This window comes from Podarcis tiliguerta (genome assembly GCF_965153285.1).
Source record: "Podarcis tiliguerta genome assembly, chromosome: 12".
Taxonomy (NCBI): domain Eukaryota; kingdom Metazoa; phylum Chordata; class Lepidosauria; order Squamata; family Lacertidae; genus Podarcis; species Podarcis tiliguerta.
Window position 1 is genome coordinate 34280103 of NC_139545.1, and position 22733 is coordinate 34302835.

The following is a 22733-nucleotide window of genomic DNA, read 5'->3' on the forward strand; positions in this document are numbered from 1 at the left end:
TATATTACACAAATGAAATATTTATTCTGGTGTAACACATTACATGTTTGTACAAGAATATCAACAACAAAAAATTTGCACCCATCTCTGGGTCTACATTGTTACAGCCAAGTAGACAATAACCGTACAATAAAATTCAGTAGAACCTCAAATTTAATTTAAGTATTATTCAAATTTAAATATCATTCAGCTGTATCTATCAGCTACAGTTAACAAGTAACATTTAAATTAATAATTAAAAAATGAAATCATTTGCCACATTTTAAGCACAATAAAAAAGTTTCTTACAATTATGGAAAACAAATGTCATTTCAAATGTCATTTCAAATGTTTTAAATGCATATAAATGATATTTTGAAAGCACACATGGACTATATTAAGCAGTGGTACAGCATTATAGTGCATTGTAATGAGATAAATTAAGTTATATTAATTTTCAGAAGAAACTAATAAGATAAATATTTGAAACTCTCAAAAAATATATATAGACCAAAAATATATCGATCAGCCGTTCATTTATAGGCTGTGAAATAATTTATTATATGGCTTATACCCCAATCCAAAACCTCTTACATTGGCACAGGCTCCACTGAAAACATTGGGAGAGGTGTTCATACAATGGCTCAGTTAGAAATATTTATCTTGATTCAATAAACCATAGTTTATTGTACTGAGAATGAGTGCTGTAACTTGTAACTGTGTTTTCTCATCCTTTCTCTTGTGCATCATAATGGAAACCTGGGGTTTATTAAACCAGTTACCTATTACACCCATACCAGGTAGCTGTGGTTTAATATCTGATTACAAACCAGGAAGGCATATTGGTTTGCAGCCAGAGATTTAACTGTAGGTTCCTAGTTCAGATGTAGTGGTGAAATAGTTTAACAAGCTTTGGAAATTCCCACTGAGGCATATGAGAGAAGCAAAGAAGGAAGGAGAAGAAGAGACCATGGAGACACAATTATTGTTTTCAATGCATTAAACAATTATTTATTTGGAATGAAATTGTTAATATCAGAATTGGACCAATGTCTTCCAAGATCTGTGTATGGCCAAGACGTACACACGTAAGACAACAAAATATGAATATCTGGAGAAAAGCTTGATCTGCTGAGTATTTCAGTAAGTAGTAGCATTTATACAGCACAAGCTGGCTTGGGCCAATAAACCTTGAAAATATTGGATTGTGGTTGTGTGCATAACACTATTTTATAATTACTGTAGATTGCAGGATCTGAGCCACAGTGAATTTAATAAAATGGAGTGCAATTCTGCATCTTAAATGCATGCTTGTAAGGCTTATTTGCATGAAAAGGACCTGCATGCATTCAAGTGGGTTGAAAATTGCTCCGTGAATAGTCAGATCAATTAATGTGTCAACACCCTATATGCAGCATAAATATTTTAATAGTACTCTTCTTTGATTTTATCCAAAAATACAATTTTATTAATATACCTATCTTAAATAAATTTTAAAATAAAATAATATCTATGCTATTATATAAAACTTTTTGAAAAATAATTCAAGATAGCATTTTCCTTAAGACATTTTTGTGGCCCGAATTGAATATGACCTAACGCTGCCATTAAAGATTTTACACCCACATGCTAAATACCATTTGGGATCCAGAGCTCTGAACTTGCAGTGGTGTTATCATGTTTAAGGGGGATACTTCATGCATAAGGGTATATGCACACGTACAGAATATGGCACATACTAAGAGCACCACTCACAAGCAGAGAATGGGAATCCCCTGCATATATGGGAATAAGCATCTGATTACATCCACACCATACATTCAACACATGGCTTTCCTCAGAGGATCCTGGGAACTGGAGCTCACCCCTCACAGAACTACAGTTCCCAGCACCCTTAACAAACTACAGTTCCAGGTTTCTTTGCAAGAAGCATGTGGATGTGACTGATGTAAGAATGTATGCATGTGGCCCTTGGCCGAACTTCAAAAGCCCTCTACGAGTCATTAGTATATACGTCTGCAAGAGGAGTATTAGAAAAAAAGGTGGGTCAACCCAGTTTTGGCACTGTTCCTGCCCATACGGCATATAGCCCCTACAAGTTACCCCAGAGAGAGTGCAGCCCTTGACAAAAAAACTAGAATTAGAACATCCATTGATTTCAATGGGAATAATTAAATTACATGGTCCATAAAAGTGCTCCATTGTGGTGACGGCTCTTCAGTAAGTGCAAGCAACAGAACCAACAAACCCCAGGTCTGCCCTTGAGCTGGAAATGGCAGTCTGGTGTCTGGTTACCATAGGTGCATTTCTGCTCAGGTGCTATTGTAAGTGCATCTTAGCCAGAAACAGGGCAGCACAGATTCATTCTCTACGTCAGGGTAAGAAACCTTTGCCCTTCTGATGCTGCTGAACAGAAATTCCCATCAGCCTTAGCAAGCATGGCCAATGGTGAGGGATTATGGGAGCTGGGACATTTGAAGGGCCACAGGTTCCCTAACCTTGCCTTAAACTGTTCCACTGTTAGTCGATGGTCCCATTTAATTTGGTGTAGCACATCCTATATTTGCACAGCATTTAAAGATCAGGTTGCTAGGCACTTCCTGTCCCCCCCATGCTAAGCAACAAGTTCTACTTTTCAATTTATTTTAAATATTTGAATAAAAGTGGCAAAGGAATTAGTACCACCTGTGAAGTAACAATGGTTGCAATGAATTATTGTGGATTTAAACACTGCAAGTAGAAAATCAACCCTGATGAAAACTGGTGTCAATGGAAGTCTTTATCCCCAATGCTAATAGATGGGAGGGGAGGCAAGATTTTAAGAGGGATTGTGGCTGGCAAGCGAAGGGTTAAACCTCCATGTGCTGTGCTCCATTCAAAACCCCCTTCCTGTCTGCTATTAAACAAGAGCCCTATAATACTCTCCAGTGTCATGTTCAGTGCTATAATTAGTTTAGCCCTCAATACTTTCGTTTACTATAATCTAGCTAGACTCTCACGAAACACAAATATTTGCACAAATAGTGTATCATAAAAACACAGACATCTACCTTGCATTCTTTGTTTGGGGCCCTAGAGAAAAATTAACAAGTGATGGGCATTTTTGTTTTGGACATTTATTTGACCATTTATGCTGGCTTCAATTGGTAATAGCAGAAACAAACTAGTGAAGCTACTTGAAGTTTAGCAAAATAGTAAACAAAATTCTCGTGGATGGATTCAACTAAGTAGTCCCCCTAGTGAACGTCTGATAGTGCAACAGAGTCCCCCCCTTCACCCCATGGCCCCCCCATGGCTCTGGGTTGTGTGTGTGCTGACAGAACAATTGCCATAGCACTACAATGAATTCCTACCTAAGTGTAATTCCAAAATTTTAGGAACCTAGGACTAAAGTTTCAGAGTGGAACTTCAGGTGTAAGGTATCATAATTATTAACAAGGTGTTAAAACTATGAAGATTTCATTTTAGCACATTCATTGCAGAAGATGATTTTGTTTTTCACACACAAACAATATATCCTTTGTGCGATGTAAAGCGTTTTAAAAAGATATTTAGTCCATAACACATTATGAATAACCGGTGGACTCCCTCCCCCCCATAGTCACACAAAAATAGTTATCCCCCCAATTATGCTAAACATGTTAAAAGATGAGAATCTTTCTGAGCTTATTGTTCCAAAGGCCTCAATCCAGAGATAGGTGGAATCAAGAAGGCAGTGTACATGACGGAGCTGGCCAATGTGGTGCCCTTCAGATGTTGCTGGACTGTGCCTTGCACCTCCCTTGACCACTGGCCATGCTGGCTGCGGGTTATAGGAAGTGGATTCCAACAACATCTGGAAGGCACCACGTTCTCTATCTCTGGCATATGACCACTGTGAGCACAGAGAAAGCACTTGCAGTAGTACTGTCAGTGTTCAAGGGTCTGCATCCTTATTTAAGGGTGCTGCAGAGTCCTAGTCAGATGCATCTATGATTCAGTGGCTCTGCACCCACATCTCTACTGGTTAGTCATACACAGAGACATTGTGACACCTTAAGTGCATGGAAGGCTTACAAACTGTCCCTTTTTGTCTATTTTTAGCAGCCTCCAGCCTGCCGTTATGCATGTGAAACAGGTATCCCACATTCATAGCGCCCTTACTGTGAGTGTGTTAAGAGGGACTGTGAAATATCTATTATTCTTAATTTTGAGCCAAATAAATATAAGCAGTGTGCTATAGCATTAGAAAAACTGTGATATTCTTGCTGACAGTAAATACGTCTGCAAAAGATGGACTGAAGTTTGGTTTTGCGATAAATTGTGCAAAATGTATACGGGATACAGTCCAGCAAAAGTCGAGGCTGCCCACGTCCCACTGGAAAGAATGGAAACTGAAGTTTCCAGCTGAGTTCCTTGGATTATGGATGTGGGTAAGGGCAACGGAACTCTCCCACTACTGCCCTTTCACCCAACTGCTCTTCTCACAGCTGAGCTCACTTCCAGTACTGGAGGCTCAGTGCAGAAGACATGTGCCCGGAATGAGAAGCAAAATGCAAGTAAGCCATGGGAAAGAGAAAGCTCTACCAGCCCCCATATTTTCTTTCCTTAAAAAAACAACACAAAAAACAAGACCCCTTTCCCTCCCCAAAAATTTATGTGATTGAACAAGATCTGGGTTTAGCAAATCAGTCTGCTGCATGGCTAGTTTGGTCTATTAATGCCCCTCACTTTCATTTCATTGTCCGCTAGTGCTTGTGCTAACTTAGGTAGTCATCTACCTAGCAGAAACCAGCAGTCTTTTAAGACCATGGATTTGATCACAGTTATAAATAGGTAGCTTTGTAAGGTTTGATCTTCTTGCAATTTCAAAACACTAAGGTAAAGGTACCCCTGCCCATACAGGCCAGTCTTGCCAGACTCTAGGGTTGTGCGCCCATCTCACTTAAGAGGCCGGGGGCCAGCGCTGTCCGCAGACACTTCCGGGTCACGTGGCCAGCGTGACAAGCTGCATCTGGCAAGCCAGCGCAGCACACGGAACGCCGTTTACCTTCCCGCTGGTAAGCGGTCCCTATTTATCTACTTGCACCCGAGGGTGCTTTCGAACTGCTAGGTTGGCAGGCGCTGGGACCGAACGACGGGAGCGCACCCCGCCGCGGGGATTCGAACTGCCGACCTTTCGATCGGCAAGTCCTAGGCACTGAGGCTTTAACCCACAGCGCCACCCGCGTCCCTATTCAAAACACTACTGAACATGTAAACAAAGGGTAAAGACTATGGCAGCCTTACTGAAAGCTGGAAAACCACCATATACTTCAAATTATCCCTGTGCAGCACGAAATAGGGCAGCTGCAGCTTCTCTGGTCCCCTCATTCACCACGTCATAGCTGGCTCTGGGTGAAAAGTGTACTGGGAAAAGTGGGCCCGTTCCTCTGTCAGTGTGAATTTATTAGCTGTGATGGCAGTGCTCCCAATGGTGTCCAAGTCCCACTGGAAACAATGGAGCAAATACTTGCAAATATGGGTGAGGTTGAAGAAAGCTCTCTCCTGCAGCCTTTCCCCCATTTGGCCACCAGTTAAGTCTTCCACAATGCCCCAGAGCAATGCTAATTTGTGCATTATGGGATGTGCATTAAAAGGTTGGCAAGATCCACCTGCTTGGTGCTCCTCAGAGCGTAGAAACAGGAATTTGTTTCAGGGGAGCCAAATTCAGCAGTGATTCTTGGAGCAGGTGCTTACACCACACCTCCAACCTACCGTAACGAATCAAGGTTCCAGGCATGGCATACAGCAAGCAGGAAAGGAGGTAGATAGCTGGGCCAGGGAAGGAAACTGTAGGACTTATCTTCTGTAACATTAAAAGATTTAAGTAAAATGACTGTTCTCCAGCGTTGAATCTGGCAGCCTAAGGGAAGACAGCTGTAACATTATGAATGGTGCAATGCTAAGAATCTTCACTCAGATATAAACCCCATGGAGTTCAATGGTATTTATCCTCTGGTCGGCATACTTAATAAACCTAAGTGTGGCAGAAGAGGTTTGAGAACGCACTTTCTCTGCCCAGACAGCAAATCTTCAGAATGCAGGGATGTGCTCAAAGACATTTACACCACATTAAAAATGTTATGTCTGCATTGACCAACACTGCCCACTTCCTAATAGTTTACAGCATATCATCACTTGTTTCCCACAGGTTTCAGTCTACAGTAAAGCTTCTATGAACTACATCACTTTGAAAGAACAATGCTGACAAAGGCAATAGCGTCATTGTAGACTCACATGATAGTAACCCTTTCTGGCGAGGGATGTGAACCAGTTCCACTTCCATCTTCCATAAATTGTCTTCTTTCCCATCCTCTTCTTATCCGCCTCAATTTCCTGCTTATGCATGGCAGGAGCAAAAATACCTTACCCAGAATTACTGTGCATGGCAAGACAAGTGCAAGAACAAAATTTGGTGGTGTGTAAAATCTGTAGTATTGTTCCTCAAAGGCTCTTTTCCACCCATAAATTAACACATGGAAAGTACTTATGAGCAGAGCGACGTATCCAAGAGTAGACTTTGAAGATATGGGGAAGGGGGAGAGAAAGAAAACAGATACAAATTAACACTCTGGAAACCTAATTAACAGACACAGCTAATTTAAACTATTTAAAAATTCTGAAAAAAGACTGAGTTAAAATCTTCACACGTTGCAAGTACATTTTATCTGCCTGGCCTTCAAAAAGGTTGAACAAGGGTCAGTTCAGGACATGGGTATTAAAAAATACAACGAGCTCGCTTTCAGGATTCTGAACTCTGCTGGTTTAATAAAAAGGTCGCTCCTCTTTCTTATTTTATTGTGATGGCCCAATATGTATTCTGATTTTTCAAATTAAGTTCTGCAGAGGAAAACTGAAAAAGCAGCTTGGAATATGAAAAGTAGCATCCAGAATGCTCCACTGGCATTTTTGAAGGTCTCTAGGGGCAGAAACCTTTTGCTGGATGAGCAGACTGTGTGAGATTTGCTGGACTGATAACGAGCCTGGGAGAAACGGGATGAAAGAGGCTGCTCACTTGAATCAGCAGGTATGGTTGCATAGAAAAAGGTGACAAAAAGCAGTATCAGAAAGATACTGCCAGATATCTTTAATGCTACACATCACAGCTTCCAGCCCTTCCTGGGATTTGCTGGTGCTTAGTGTCCTCAGCGGAGATGTGTTGGTTTGTCATATCAGTGTAATGCAGTAGAAATGTGGATAATACTATAAAACTGTGTAAGTCCTGAAAAGAACTGCTTAAAGCCTCAACTGCTTATCTCAAACACATTTTGGGTGGGGGAAAAAAATCAAGGAAATGTCCTTTGACCAAGCATTTCTTAGATTTGGAATTCTTGTGAAGTCAATTTACCAGAATGAAAAAATAAAGAACACTGCTTTACAGTGTACTCTTATATGTAGTTACTTGGAAGGAAACATTCCAGGGCGGCTTTTGCTAAGTATTAGCATTTAGGAACTTGTTGACATTTCTGGAGCAATCCTGTTAAATATCAACACTGAAATGCCTTCTGATAGATTAGCTTCCAATATCGGGTTTTGCTACAATACACACCTGGATAAAACTGAATTCCCTCCAGTTTAACGACCTGTTTACTGAAGGAATAGAAGTTACAGCCAACAGAGAAAGCAGCCCCAGGCTCATTATTCCAAAGGAGACATACATTTCAATCCGCCAGACTTCTTCCTCATTCCATGTATTTTCAACATCCGCATGGACCTGAAGAAAGAGGACGAGAAATTTTTAGAACACGGAACACTTTTGTACAAGAGGAGTTTTCATTCATTCCGGAGACTTGTTGGGTTTCTAAGTGTGCCTGGTGGACTGTCCGGAAGCTGGGAGGAAGGGGTCAGGGGGGAAGCTGGTCAGGATTTCCAGTGACTGTGAGGAGGCATTCATGCCCTTAATAGGCCTGTCCCTTCCTACAACTAGGAGGAGGAGAATAAACCATGCAAAATGGAAAACAGATGCAAATCTGAGTAATTTATGCATGTTTCAGAATTCAGTGCTTAGGGGCTTGTTAACAATCTCTTGGAACAGATGTTGCACTGAAGCTAAGCAGGCCTAGACTTGATCAGTAATCTGAACGGAAAACCACTGGGAACCCCATTGAGAATCACCGTCTCCATGGCGGAAATGACTGGCAGAATCCGAGACCATGGAGAAGAGTCGATGGAGGAAGATTGGAAAAAATTTAAAGTATATTTACAGAAATATTGCAAAATTAATGAATGTTAGATGAATATTGGAATGAAATTATAAGGTTTTAGCAGAAGTGTTACTAAGAATTATATGAACATTAAGTGTTAATGTATTAAATTGGGAAATTGAAAGTTAAATTATGTTATGATAAATTACAGATTAAATTGAAGAAGAGGGAAAGGATTTATTGAACCAGATAATTTGAACCAGAATACAAAAAAGGGAGGTGCGAGGAAGTCGAGGAAATAAGCCAATGGAAGATCTGGATACAAAAATTTGGATTTGTGTTTTTGTATTTTTTTCCCTTATGTTGCATTGTGGTATTGTATTTTTTCTTTTCTTTATTTTTTGTTGTTGTTGATGTATTATTTGTTGAATTTATGTATTGTTTTTCTTTTACTGTTTTTCTTTTATAAGTATAAAATATCTAATAAATTTTTATTAAAAAAAAAAAAGAGAATCACCGTCTCCAAGTTATTTCCCTTACCTGCTGATAAGCCATATTCAGGAACAAGTACCGTTCGGACCTCCTCATGGGCAAGCAGAGGCTGTAAACCACGTGCACCGTTGCAAAGAAAAAGCTAAGCAGTCCAAGCTGTTTCCTACACTGCAACCAGCTCTCTAACCAAGGTGGAAATCGCCTGTACTTGGTGCCAGAATAAAGTTGATAAGCAGCTGCCAGCAGCCCTGATAAATACACTAGAGACAACAAAGTGATAGCAACAACTGGCAATGTCTTATTCACGATCTCAATAGGAATTTTGTAGAAATCACTCTGCTGGTTCCTCACGTAAGGATGAATTACATCTCGGATGAATGAATAGATGAAGAAGAAGGTGGCCAGGCTGACAGCCACTATTACTGGTCCTTTCCACAGCGTGAACAACCGAAGAGGCAAATTTTCAATCTCCCTTGCAGATGATAAAGCGCCCAAATCAAGAGGAATGAAGCTGAGTTGACGGGCAAGTTCCATAACTTGATGTCGAGCTTGAAAATTATTACTACATATGTAGACCTTTAAAAAAACAACACACACACATTATTATGGTGTACCAATATAAAGATGAATTCAACAGCTGCAAAGGACTAAATTCATGTCCTCCAGATGTGGCTGTACCACAATGCCCATCAGTCCCAGCCAGAATGGCAAAAATGGGAGTTCAACAACATCTGGCAGACACCCCATTGGCTACTCCTGAACGTAATGGTCAAACTGCAGTAGATGCTACTAGCAGATGAAAAGTGCCCAGACCACTTTAAATGCATACATGATTTTATATGTTTAATTCGTTTTCATTCATTGTTGTCAGCAAGGTCATGTTTTTCACCTTACTTATGTTTCCAGTAACATAACTGAATGCTAAAGTTGCTATAATGATGAAACTAGGGAGTTCTCTCACTTTGTTTTCTAGAAAGCATTGTATGGAAAACTAAAGCATTCTCTGCAGCCAGCTGCTTCTGGTCAAATGTTGTCTGGAGCACTGATGGAATTATTCTGTGATAGTTGACTGAACAAATTATTTCAGAACCAGATATTCCATTTCCCTAAGCTTTTTCCTTTAGAAAAAAATAAAATTGTATGTTTTGCATACCACTTTACATATGGTTTTACTATAGTGTAAATAGTTTTGGGATGCCTCAAGTGAAGGGATTCATTAATAATAATAATAATAATAATAATAATAATAATAATAATAATATCATTTTAACTCTGTGAGCCACCCAGAAAACTCTGTTGTTGGATGGTCAGTACTGCGGCAATAACAGTGTAGATGATGACGCTTTGGCATCCTTGTGTGATGTTCTTCCTCAATTCAAGCTCAGCAGCACTGATGACTGTTTACAAGCTAGCATGCTGAGCAATGTTTACTCTCAGTGCTGGAACAAATATTGAGATTGGCAAGACAGTCACAACTATTCCAACCACTATTTTCATTCCGCTTTTTAAAAAGACATAAATGCATAGCTTACCTGTCTGCTAGCATCTTTGGGTCCTAACTGCAGTGCCCAGGCTGAGATAACGTTGAATCCTTTGACAACAAAAGAATCTTGGAAAAGTGACTGCAAGTATTCTGCATTAGATTCTGGATACTGGTTAACTCTCATGTTATTGCTGACATCTACAAGGATTTTACCAACAAGCAGATGTTTGAGGTCCCACAAAGCAGCATAGTGTTCTCTGTGTATAGCAACAAAAATCAAATTTGCTTTTGCTACGGCATCTTCGTGATGAGTGACATCAACCACATGTGGAAAGAACTCAGCAGCAAACTTAGGGTTTCTGCTTCCTATGACCACATGGTACCCACACCTAATAAGCCTAATGGTCAGTGATTTTGCAAAATCTCCACTTCCAATTATGCCTATTGTGACCTTGCTGGTGTCCTTGATGCCATTTACACCATTTGGCAAGAAAGTTTCATTTAAACATTTTGGACTTCCCATCATAGAAATTGATTCCATAATTCAACAGGATGAGATTAGAGGCCAATTTTCTAAAAGAAAACAGAGAGGAAACACACATAGTTAATATGAACCCATTAACACATCCTGCATTGTGAAATATTTTTTCCCCTACTTTCACACATTCCTCTACTAGCCAGGCAATTGTATTCTAGCACCAGATGAAATAAAAACAAAAAAACAAAAAAAAAGATTGCTGTACATATGATGGCTTGGATTCCAAGCCATAAATAGATTTGGTTATGGAATTGGGTTTTCCCATCTAACTCTTCCCACTAAGACCTCCCCACATCCCCTGATGATTCACTCCAGCCGAACCTTCTAGAACACAATGGAATTCTCCCTCCCATGTAAGCAGGTACAAGCAGAAGGCACCTCCCCCCACCCACAACCCCTATGTTTATAGGGTCGGGGAACCTAATTTAGGCTGCATGCCTGTGCTGAACATGGCCATAATCAAAAGTGCAGTACACTAGCCCTACACACATTCACACACCCCTCTCCATCCTTCATCCTGACAAGTGAGACGAATCATCAAGGTTCAAGGACATATTCCACATTCCAGCCAGGCAGAAACACTTGGGTTGAGAAACAGGGCCAGAAGGGGGTATGGCCTACGGAAGAGTTGTGAGGGCCTGGACGATTGCCCCTTGCCCAGGTCTACACAGAGAAAACCACCTCCATAAATAGCAAAAGAATTCAGTAGACATCAATGAGGGAGAAAACACATCTTTCAAAGATGCTTGGCAGAATCCATAAAAGATCTGAAATATATGACCCGAGAGAACATTCCCTACAGAATTCTTGAGCTTGAACAAATTTATGTCTTCATTGGAAAGCTGAGATTCTGCAGGCACACATTTGTCTGCCAAAGTGTCACCCACCGTTGCAAATCGTGTGAATCTTTGTCTACCACAGCTGGCGAAGAATTCAGTCACTACCTCTCATCTTCATTTCTTTTTCTGTAACATAAGAACAACAACAATCCAAGCAACCACAACAGCACACCAATACAAACATTATGTAGCAGTTATAAAGCCTGGCAGGACATTCCCCTTCATAAATATGCTTGCTGTGTTGCAGGATGACACCTTGTGCTTTTCCATTGTTAACAATGGAAACAATCTGCACTTAGGATTGTGGCCTAAGGCAGTGTGCCATTCTGATGCTGAAGCAGATCCACAGCATTATTCCACACTGAAGATACTGGTGTAGCCCATGCTAACACAGAACAGTGCATATATAGAACAAGACACACATTGTGTACTGGTGCATCTGAACCAAAGCATAGGATATACTATAATAATGTATAAATAAATAATGTGATAAACTGAAAGTTGGTACCATTTCAGACCTTATTTATGTTTACTGGTATTCCATGGCTACCAAAGTAGGGCAACCACCTAATTCAAGTGGATAAATTGTACAAGATTTAAGTTGCGGACCTACATAAATTTACATGGGAGCAAAACCTGTTGAATTTAGTGGGATTTACTTCCAAATAAACTTTCATAGAATTGAATTGATAGTCTGCCTAAAATTGCATGAGAAAAAGCAGTAGCTCTAAAGGAAAAAACATAGATGGTGCACGCCCATCAGACATTATCTTAGAAGAGGCATTAAGATAAAGCTAAAGAGACCCCTGACCATTAGGTCCAGTCGCGGATGACTCGGGTTGCAGCGCTCATCTCACTTTGTTGGCTGAGGGAGCCGGCGTACAGCTTCCGGGTCATGTGACTAGCATGACTAAGCCACTTCTGGCAAACCAGAGCAGTGCACGAAAATGCTGTTTACCTTTCAGCCGGAGTGGTACCTATTTATTTATTTGCACTTTATGCTTTTGAACTGCTAGGCTGGCGGAGCAGGGATCAAGTAACGATCGCAGGGATTCGAACCGCCAATCTTCTGATTGGCAAGCCGTGCAATCAATTGTTTTGTAAAAAATTTAAAAAATGTGCTGCCTTATTAATGAGGAGAAGGTTATTAATTTTATTTAACATGTTTCTAAACTGTTTTTTTATGCTTGGTAATACTCCCAAGGTAGGGACGCGGGTGGCGCTGTGGGTTAAAGCCTCAGCACCTAGGGCTTGCCGATCGAAAGGTCGGCGGTTCGAATCCCCGCGGCGGGGTGCGCTCCCGCTGTTCGGTCCCAGCGCCTGCCAACCTAGCAATTCGAAAGCACCCCTGGGTGCGAGTAGATAAATAGGGACCGCTTACTAGCGGGAAGGTAAACGGCGTTTCCGTGTGCGGCTCTGGCTCGCCAGAGCAGCGATGTCACGCTGGCCACGTGACCCGGAAGTGTCTGCGGACAGCGCTGGCCCTTGGCCTCTTTGAGTGAGATGGGCGCACAACCCTAGAGTCTGTCAAGACTGGCCCGTACGGGCAGGGGTACCTTTACCTTTACCTTTAATCCTCCCAAGGCACTCCCAGAGTAATCAATAAAACAATACAGTAACATTGCACAGAAATACTATTACTATATTTAAAAAATCAGCAGCATATAAATAAACTGAGTAAAGCATCAGTGTGTTAGTCAATCAAAATCTAACTGATTAATTGACTAAATGTTACAGCCGTACATTAAAGGAATTTTGTATGCCATTCTACTTCCTCCAGGAATTTATATATTCATTTGTCTAGGAAAATAAAATGTAGAAGGAAGCATATGTAAAAATAAATGAATAAAATGTTAAGGGAAACTGCAAAGTCAAAGGCAACAAAACCTTAATGCAAGTGCCAAATGGCATGTAGGATTGTGATAAGGGAAAAACCCACAATTTCTTAACTCTGAAAATCTTTAAAATGTCATTGCTAGCAGTTGTTGTGCTTTACTAATTCTGAGGAAATGATTCACTCTTAAATGTGAGTTGCAAATCCAGCAGGAATTGGTCAACAACTATTTTAGCCAAAGCAAACTAAGGAAAAAAGATTTGTGTGTCCTTGAATGTGATTCACTCATGCAAATGACGAGACTGCATCCTATTTTTTTGTATTTAAATCTCAAAAGGTACATTGTGAAACACCCCAGCTATTTGGTAACATTTCTTTTACGAGAAATGGGCTACTTTTAACATTAAAAGAGGCCAGGGAATTGAACATTGAGCATTCACTTCATTTTTCATGCTCTTTGAACTAGTTAAGAAACCTAAACAGAAACTTAAAATTTCCACTGTTTACCATAGAGCTTATACTCAGATCCCAAATACACTGCTCAGAAAAAGGCCAACATTTCCAAACCTTAGTTGCCAAAGGCAGACCTTCAGCTTTATATCATAACTCTGAAACACGCATCCCAATTTCGAATTTCTCTTTTAAATACTGAAATCTTAATCCTTTTGTCAGCTGCCAGAACGTCAACAGTAGAAAAAATTGCACTGTCTTCAGTATTTGACATGCCACTTTTTAAGTTCAATAAAATAAGGGAAGGGTGGTCAAATACTGCTATGCTTGGGAAAGCAATGAGGCCATTGGGTGGGTGGGTGATGTGTTGATGTACCTAAGATGCTGCTCATTGGATGCTTAGCATGACTGTATAAATTGCCATCATAGTACAACACGGGCGGGACATTGTAGCCTTCCATACTGATGTTGTTGTTGGGACTCCCATCAGAACTGGATAATGGTCTGAGCAGTGGCGGATTGGTGCCCATTGAGAATGATAGGGTGGAAGCAAGGGAGACCAATGGTGAGTGGAACCAGAACCACAGAACCAACTAATTCTAGATTTTCTCCCAGTGGGAACAGTGGGAAATTTAAAACGATGGTTGTAGCTTATTGCTGCTGCTGGTGGGTGGGTAGCCTGTGGCTGGGTGAGACCCACGGTTGTAAGGAGAGAACCAGTACTGCTGAAAGCCTCCTCAAACCTGAAGTTGGCCCTGTGAGCTATGAACAGATGCTTTTGAAAAATTACCTTGTTGGATCACATATGCAAATCAGCTCCCGGTTTCTGATGCCAGCAGAGATCAGAGTGCAGTCTGTGAGGAATAAAAAGAGGGTCTTAAAAGGCTTGTTCCTTGCATGTTGTGTACAGCAAGGCTTTAATGGTAGAAGTCCAAATTTCTGATGATTTATTTTCTTCTAATGATCTTGCATCTGACTCCCAATGGGACAGGATGGTTTTCTTAGAAGTCTAGAATTGCAGAAGAACCTGGCATGAACCAGAAATCATTTCCCCTAAGTTTTCAGGCTAGCTCCACAAACCTTGTGCAGAGCCATGTGCTAAGTAAGTGGCTTGGGGGGATGGAGTCAGATGCAAAAGACAATTTGGCGGCCAAATATTAACTGCATGACATGTTATTATGTAAGCCAACATCTGAGTTACTACAGATCAGTGTTTTCAGTTTGGGTGGTAGCTTTTTGCTGTTTCTATTGTTCCACAACTGGGAAACTCTTGACGATCTATTCTGAGTAATCAGGTCTACCAGTAAATTAAATCTACTCCCTGCCCACTCTAGTCATAAACAAAACTGTCAAAGGCTACAAAGCACTCTACAAACTTGAAACAGTTCTCCCATTTTTTTAAAAAACCTGCAATCTTAAAAGTATTTAACCCAGAAAAAAACCTGCCGCGATTTTTATGCATGATTTGAGCTGGCTATCCTTTACAAATCTATGAACATTTCAAGTCATTTAAAAGCTGTATACTTTTCAGAGTATACTTTTCAAAGTTTTGAGCTTGGGGTTGAAAATGGACTACAACAGGATTAAAATTCCAGGAACAATGACTCTTCTCCAATTGCCCCACAGTGATACCGTGGTATTCATCTGAGAATGCATAGATTTTTTAAAAATCCAGATAAACGCTTCAAAAGGAACATCAGGTCACTGAACTATTAAGAACAAGAGATGTTCTTCCTGTTGCCAATGCATTTGTTCGGCAGTGCATTTGGCTATAAATTTAGATTACATAATTTTAGTCCGGACTGATTTTTAATCCAACAATGTCCTAATTTTCCACCTTTTCTTCTTCCACCAGAACAATATTGAACCAGGGATGGCAGTGAAGCAGAAAGGGGAAACAAACTGAAGTAACAGAAATGATAAGGTGGGGGGGAAAGAACATAAAAAATGATGGTCTGGACAAAAGGAAGCTGGAAAAGTAAAATTTATCTGCCATGTGCAACTAATAATTCAAAGATCTTTCAGTAAAATTCAAGTCTATCTCCTAGTACAGTGGTACCTCGGGTTACAGACGCTTCAGGTTACATACGCTTCAGGTTACAGACTCTGCTAACCCAGAAATAGTACCTCGGGTTAAGAACTTTGCTTCAGGATGAGAACAGAAATCGTGCTCCGGCGGCGCAGTGGCAGTGGGAGGCCCCATTAGCTAAAGTGGTGCTTCATGTTAAGAACAGTTTCAGGTTAAGAATGGACCTCTGGAACGAATTAAGTACTTAACCCGAGGTACCACTGTATATATTTGCCTAAGGTTGTCATCATGCATCTTGGTCACTGTCTGATAGATGACATTGAGAACTACAGCATGACAATAGCTCTTGGAGAGCTGCTGTGGCCTTTGCAGTAGCACTGGAGAAGCTGTGGAGGAAGTCACAACAGCCTGTGTCAGTTCCTCAGCAACCGCCCTACAGCTGCTGCCCCCCTCACCAATGATGCTGTTTCAACCTCAGCAGCAGCAGAAGGCACAGAGGAAGGAAGCAGTGGGTGAGCAGGATGGAGCCATGTCATGATTGTTCCTCTACGGCACCCCTGGACCACCTGCCACCCTTCCCTCCTCCTTGTGCAAGAAGGTCTAAGGGGGTGGGGGTGGGTGGGAGACTTGGCAAGCCCTAGGTCAGTGGGGGAAGTTGGTTGGGCAAGGTCTAGAAGGCACTGGGGGCTTTGGTGAGGTGGGGGCAGATGGGGTTGGTATTCCTTTGGACCTCCAACATTGGGTAAGGGACAAAGGAAAAGCAGGGGGAGAGCTGCAAAAGGCTGAAAGGATTAGTGCAGTGTAGGCTTTCTCACCCGTCCTCCTTCAACCTCTGATGTTGGGATTTGGGCAAGTGAGTGGAACAGACCACCTACCAATCATGTGGCATCACAATTATGTCATGTGATTGACATGCAGGTTGCCCTTCCCACCTAAGTTGGCCCCTGGGGTGGAAACCATAAAAGATTATCCAGCTCTGGTCTATTGGTTGGTTGGGTGGTGGGGTTGTGAGGGGTGCAGTGGGACAGAGTTGTAGGCAGGGTTGGCTGGCAGGGATGGAGCCCCAAGTCCATCTATAAAATCTGTGGTCTCATAGTGAACCATGACTCATATTTAACCAAGGTTTTATTACAGTCAAGAGATATATAAATCTTGTGAAATACAAAAAAAATCAAAAATTAGCATGGATTCAGGGACATCTACTTTTTGTAACCATATTTGTATAGTGCTATAGCTTTTGCTGTGACCTACTGGCCGAAGACTAACGTCCAAACACATATGAGCAGAGGAAGCAGTAAAAGTGTACATAATGAAGCATGCTTGACCAGGCTATTTGCCAAGTTGCTTCCCTCAGCAGTCCTGTTCTGTCCCACAAAATTGAGAAAACAGGGAGCTAGAGTTCAGGAGTGGTGAGTTGTGTTAACTGGAACACACTGCCTTTTAGCAGTCTTGTGGTTAGGGACAGGACATCTGGTGTAGATGAGTAATGTCTGATTTATTAAAAAAATGCTAAGCCCAGTAAAGTTGTCTTAACTAATTAGGTGAAGGGTTAAAGCAAACAAAAAAGTGACATGTTTACTTCTGCTTGCTTAGCAACTTTACAGGAGCTCAGAATATTAATGGTACAATTAAGTGAGTGGCTAAACTGCATACAATCCTATTATAGCTGGAAAGTGCAGAAAAGACTGCTGCAAAAAGAGGGAGTTGAGCTAATTAGACAGTTGGACAGGTGGGTTACCAAGGTTCGCATGAGTGCCACACCCTGCAAGCAGATGCCCTAGACATGACCATTGAGCTTCTAGGCCAAGGATGGAGAACCTTTTTCCAGACTGAGGGCCCTATTCATTTTTGGACAACCTTCTGGGGCCACATGCCAGTCAGTGGTGAGAACAGACAGTGGCAAAAGTGAGCCTAGCAACAAGTGTAAATTTTACCTTTGTACAGTAGGTTGGTTTATACACATACCAGCCTCTATCCTTCATCCAAGCAAACAAGAATCATTTTCAGAGTTCAAGGACATATTCCAGCAAAAAAACAACAACCCTACTCAAGGTGACTGTGAACCAGAGCCAGAGAGGGGCATGACATTGAGATACTGTGTGTGGCTGGGGGCTGTTGTGGGGAGAGTCCTCAAGGCCAGATAGGGAGACTTGGAGGGCCCTGGGCCTATGTTTATCAACCATCAGGGATACACTACTTATCACTGTGATGTGCACGCTTACCACATGATAAGAAGACTGTGCTACTGAAACCAGGCTATATTATCTGCTGACGTCCAAGTGGCGTCTGCCCATTCTGTTGTCCAACCCAACACTCTTTGGCCACCTTTTTTGCCTATGATCCTTGTTTCTCATTTCGTCCCTGCCTACCTCCCTGTTTCACTGTTGCTTCCCCTGTGTGAAAACATAACAGTCGTTATCTCCTCGAGACAGGGAGCAGTCCTCTTCCACTCTCTAAAACACCATCCACGTCAACAGCACAAACAATACCCACTCCTCCATATATCTCCCTCTCCACTGACTAATGGTCTCCTGTTCCCTTCAATGACTCCAGCACTACCTCATTGCTCCTTGCTGCTCCCTATGTGTGCAACTCCCAACCTCATAACATATACTGTATGGTGTTACCGCTCTTTGTCTCCTTCAAATCCCTTGTCAAAGCTCACCTACAAGGCCTAGACTCATCGTGTTAATCCTCATTCTTAACCAAGCTTTAATAATGTGCAAACATGTTTGCCTGAATTCTTCATTCTCTCCCTTTGACTCTCCTTCCCTTGTTTCCCTCCATGGACGTCTACAAGGCAGGGCACGGGAGGGCATCCCCCGATAAACCTTAATCTTGACCCCCTGTTTATTTGTCTGTTTGCTTGAGTAAGTTTCTAGCGCTTGCAGAACCTGAGATATAAGAAGATGAGAAGAGGAAGAGTTTGGATTTGATATCCAGCTTTATCATTACCCGAAGGAGTCTCAAAGCAGCTAACAGTCTCCTTTCCCTTCCTCCCCCACAACAAACATTCTGGGGCCGAGAGACTTCAGAGAAGTGTGACTAGCCCAAGGTCACCCAGCAGCTGCATGTGGAGGAGCGGAGACGTGAACCCGGTTCACCAGATTACGAGTCTACCGCTCTTCACCACTACACCACACTGGCAAGCCTTATCCTTCCCGTGGATGACCTTGTTTCCCTCACTGTCTGCTTTAGACTGCAAACTCCACGGAGGCAGGCTCCTATGTGTTCTCTGTACTTTATTATTTATTTTAAGTATTTACATACCATCTTTAAGATCACCTTTCCCCAGGGAACCTCATAATTAATACAAGTACATTGTTTCAATAGGAAAAACACACATAACAAAACATGGCAGATAGCAAACTTTGGAGCCAATTTTTACTAATTTTTAAAATGTTACATTATAAGGTGCCGTTTATACTGATTGTGCTTTATAAGCAGCTAATAAAAATATTAATTCATGTTTCAGAAAAGTTACTAAGTTGGGAGAATCCGCACAGATCACAGTTTAACATTTTACCACATTTCTGCTTTGGAGTAAAGGCCTCCTTGTTAAAATGCAGCAGAAAGATGAGGAGCTTGTGAACCTCCAAGTGTTGCTGACTCCAGCTCTCATCAGCCCCATAGCTCAGTAACATCCCCACCTCTCACTTAGCAAATAAGTACCAACCTACCCTGCGACAGCTCCTTTTATGACTGTATGATGCACTGGTTATTTGTTCATGTTCTGGCAATCAGTTGACTATGTGGTTATGTGCACACAGAGGTTAAGTTACCACTTTGTAAATGATTAGTCTTGTCTTTATCCAACCACCACCTATAGAAGCAAAATATAAATGCCTTTGTCTAACTGAGAAGCAACAAGCTTTGAGTCTGGGCACCCATTCCACCCAAGTGATCAATTCTGCAAGTGGCTTTATTCAGAAGGCAACCACAAAATCCATCTTTAAGGTACAGTGGTACCTCTGGTTAAGAACTTAATTCGTTCTGGAAGTCCGTTCTTAACCTGAAACTGTTCTTAACCTGAGGAACCACTTTAGCTAATGGGGCCTCCCGCTGCCGCTGCACAATTTCTGTTCTCATCCTGAGGTAAAGTTCTTAACCCGAGGTACTATTTCTGGGTTAGTGGAGTCTGTAACCTGAAGTGTCTCTAACCTGAAGTGTCTGTAACCCGAGGTACCACTGTACATGAGTGGGAGAGTACCCTCTGTACTCAATCCAAGCAGCTTTTTCGATTGCCTTTAGTGAAGGGCTGTAGCTCAGTGCTATAGCATCTGCTTTGCATGTAGAAAGTCCCCTTCAGTCTCCAGCATCTAGTAGGCCTGGGAATGTCTGTCTGAAAGCTGCTGTCACTCAGTGTTAACAATATGGAGCCCTGCTCATGACCTCTTGCAGCCACCATCCTATTAATTTCATCTCCTTTTCACTTCAGACACTGTGCAACCTAGGGACACATCCTTTGACCTCTGTGGTTAAACACACACCTACCTCTTGGGCTGTGTTAGAAACTGAGATATGAAAGCTAGGAGCTAAATGGCACCTTGATCCTAGGTTACGGGTGCAACAATTGAATGTCTAGGCATGCTTTTTATAACAAGAATACAGTGGTACCTCGGGTTACATACGCTTCAGGTTACATACACTTCAGGTTACAGACTCCACTAACCCAGAAATATTACCTCAGGTAATATTCAGGATGAGAACAGAAATCGTGCTCTGGCGGCGCGGCAGCAGTGGGAGGCCCCATTAGCTAAAGTGGTGCTTCAGGTTAAGAACAGTTTCAGGTTAAGAACAGACCTCCGGAACGAATTAAGTACTTTACCCAAGGTAACACTGTACAAGGGATGTGGGTGGCGCTGTGGGTTAAACCACAGAGCCTAGGACTTGATGATCAGAAGGTTGGCGGTTCAAATCCCTGTGACAGGGTGAGCTCCCATTGCTCGGTCCCTGCTCCTGCCAACCTAGCAGTTCGAAAGCACGTCAAAATACAAGTAGATAAATAGGCACCGTTCCTGCGGGAAGGTAAACGGCGTTTCCGTGCACTGCTCTGGTTCGCCAGAAGCGGCTTAGTCATGCTGGCCACATGACCCGGAAGCTGTACGCCGGCTCCCTCGGCCAATAAAGCGAGATGAGCGCCGCAACCCCAGAGTCGGTCACGACTGGGCCTAATGGTCAGGGAGGGGCCCCTTTACCTTTACCACTGTACAAAGCTGAAAATGAATGAACTGCAGCGAAAATACTATGTTCTTTTTCACATGCTCTAGTCCACCCCCTAATATTCTTAAGGGGGTCTCTTCTCCAGACTTCAGAGAGTACCTGGAAGTGGGGAGGCAGAAAAAGGTCCTCCTTTCCTTGCACTCTGCAGTTTTAATCTGAAATCTTAGGCACACTAATGTGCCCAGAGCTCAGAAACTGCTCGCAAAATGTGCCTAGAACAATGGGAGTTTCGAACATTGCTCTTGGGCTAATCAGTTTGTCAACTGCACATTGTAAAGAAAACGGAAAGGAAGGGACAAGCGACCAAAGGCCTTCTATCAACCTGTAACCCAGAGCAACCAGATCCTATAATAATTCCGCTTTGATCGCGCATGCCCTGTGTCCCGTTCCGATAGCGCTGTGCTGCTTTGCCCTTGACTGGCCCGGAAGACGATGGATGTTAGACAACACGAAGGCTCCAGCTATGTTATTCTTCTTAATATATAAAATGAAATTGGGTTACGGGTGGGGTGGGAATCTGGGAATCTGCAGGGATGGCTTGCAATGGGACTGGAAACCGCGCTATTACGCTATTACGCGTCGAGTACAAACCGGCGCGAAAGCGCGCGCGCTTTGCCGCGCGGCCCGTTCCCACGCCACCCGCGCTCTACTCGGCCAGGGCTTCCCCGTCCTCCCGCCTGGTTCTCACGCGGGGGCGCCGTGTTAAAAACAACAACAAGCGCAGCCCCCTTCCCGTCCTTCCGGGGTTGCAAGGGCAGGAGCCAAGGCGCCTATTGGTGCCCCCCGCCCCGTCCCGCGCAGCTCACCTCTTGCAGCGCCGGAGTCGCCTCGGCGGATCTCCCTCCCACTCGCCTCCCGCGCTCCAGCCTGCCTGAAGCTCCCGGCAGAGAGGCGGGCGGGCGGGGAGCGGGGCGGGAGGAGGAGAAGCGTTTCTTCCGTCCCTCCCCCGCCTCGGCCCGGCCTTCCTCGGGATTTAGGTGCTGCCAGCAAGTGGGTCGCGCAGGCCGGGCCAGCCGCGTCTTCCTCGTCCTTTCGCAAGGCACCGAGAGGCGGGGGAGTTGGTGGCGGCGGCGGAGTCACGGGGAGCGAGGCGGTAGACGCCGCCGTCTTCTCCGTGCGCGCGGCGAGGTGGAAAGAGGCCGGCGTCCCGCTGCTCCTGTCACCCAAGGGTGGGTTGATGGATAACCGCGCAAGGCCCCAAAGGCCTGATTATTATTAAGGGGATCTTTCTTTTTAAATCCCGGCTTTCCGATCCTAACTCGCCCCCCCCCGCAGAAAACCTGAAAGCAACTAACATCATTCAAAATAAATGAATAAACACACACACACCGCTAAACCAACCCGCTATTCAAGCAATAAATCTAGAGACGGAAGACAGCCGATCCAAATTTCAGAGCAAACAATCCGTGGGCCGTCACGTGTTCGCTCTGTATTAGCATTTTTCCTTATTATTTTCAGCATTCTTTGCCGATAGCAAATAGGGAATGAAAACACAAAGAAAAGTAATGCAGCAAAGGGAATTTGCGTATAATAATAAACTTATTAAAATTATTTTTACATGGGGCAGTGCAATCCTATAGTATGTAGCTGGGGGCAGCAATGCTGCTCTAGACCAGGGGCTGGAAACCACAGGAGAGAGAGCACACTTGTGCTGGAATCCCACAGGCATCTGGTTGGCCAGAGCAGGATGCTGGACTAGAT

At 42.9% G+C, this 22733-nt stretch overlaps 1 protein-coding gene across 4 annotated transcripts; it reads right to left on the bottom strand.

Annotated features, from left to right (window-relative positions):
- STEAP2 (STEAP2 metalloreductase) lies at positions 1 to 22205 on the bottom strand. 4 transcript variants are annotated; one of them, XM_083405771.1, is made up of 8 exons: positions 21839 to 22205; positions 14571 to 14634; positions 11545 to 11622; positions 10169 to 10692; positions 8685 to 9212; positions 7550 to 7714; positions 5205 to 6518; positions 1 to 4834 (listed from the first exon to the last, which is right to left on the bottom strand). In XM_083405771.1, the coding sequence occupies exons 4-7, from the start codon at positions 10658 to 10660 to the stop codon at positions 6234 to 6236; spliced, it is 1470 nt and encodes a 489-aa protein (XP_083261897.1). In that variant the 5' UTR covers positions 10661 to 10692; positions 11545 to 11622; positions 14571 to 14634; positions 21839 to 22205; the 3' UTR covers positions 1 to 4834; positions 5205 to 6233. The 4 variants fall into 4 exon arrangements, with proteins under 4 accessions (XP_083261897.1, XP_083261896.1, XP_083261898.1 ...); XM_083405770.1 differs by having other exon boundaries at positions 1 to 4851; positions 5221 to 6518; positions 21839 to 22120; XM_083405772.1 differs by having other exon boundaries at positions 1 to 4814; positions 5184 to 6518; positions 21839 to 22120.
- Positions 22206 to 22733: the final 528 nt, after the last annotated feature.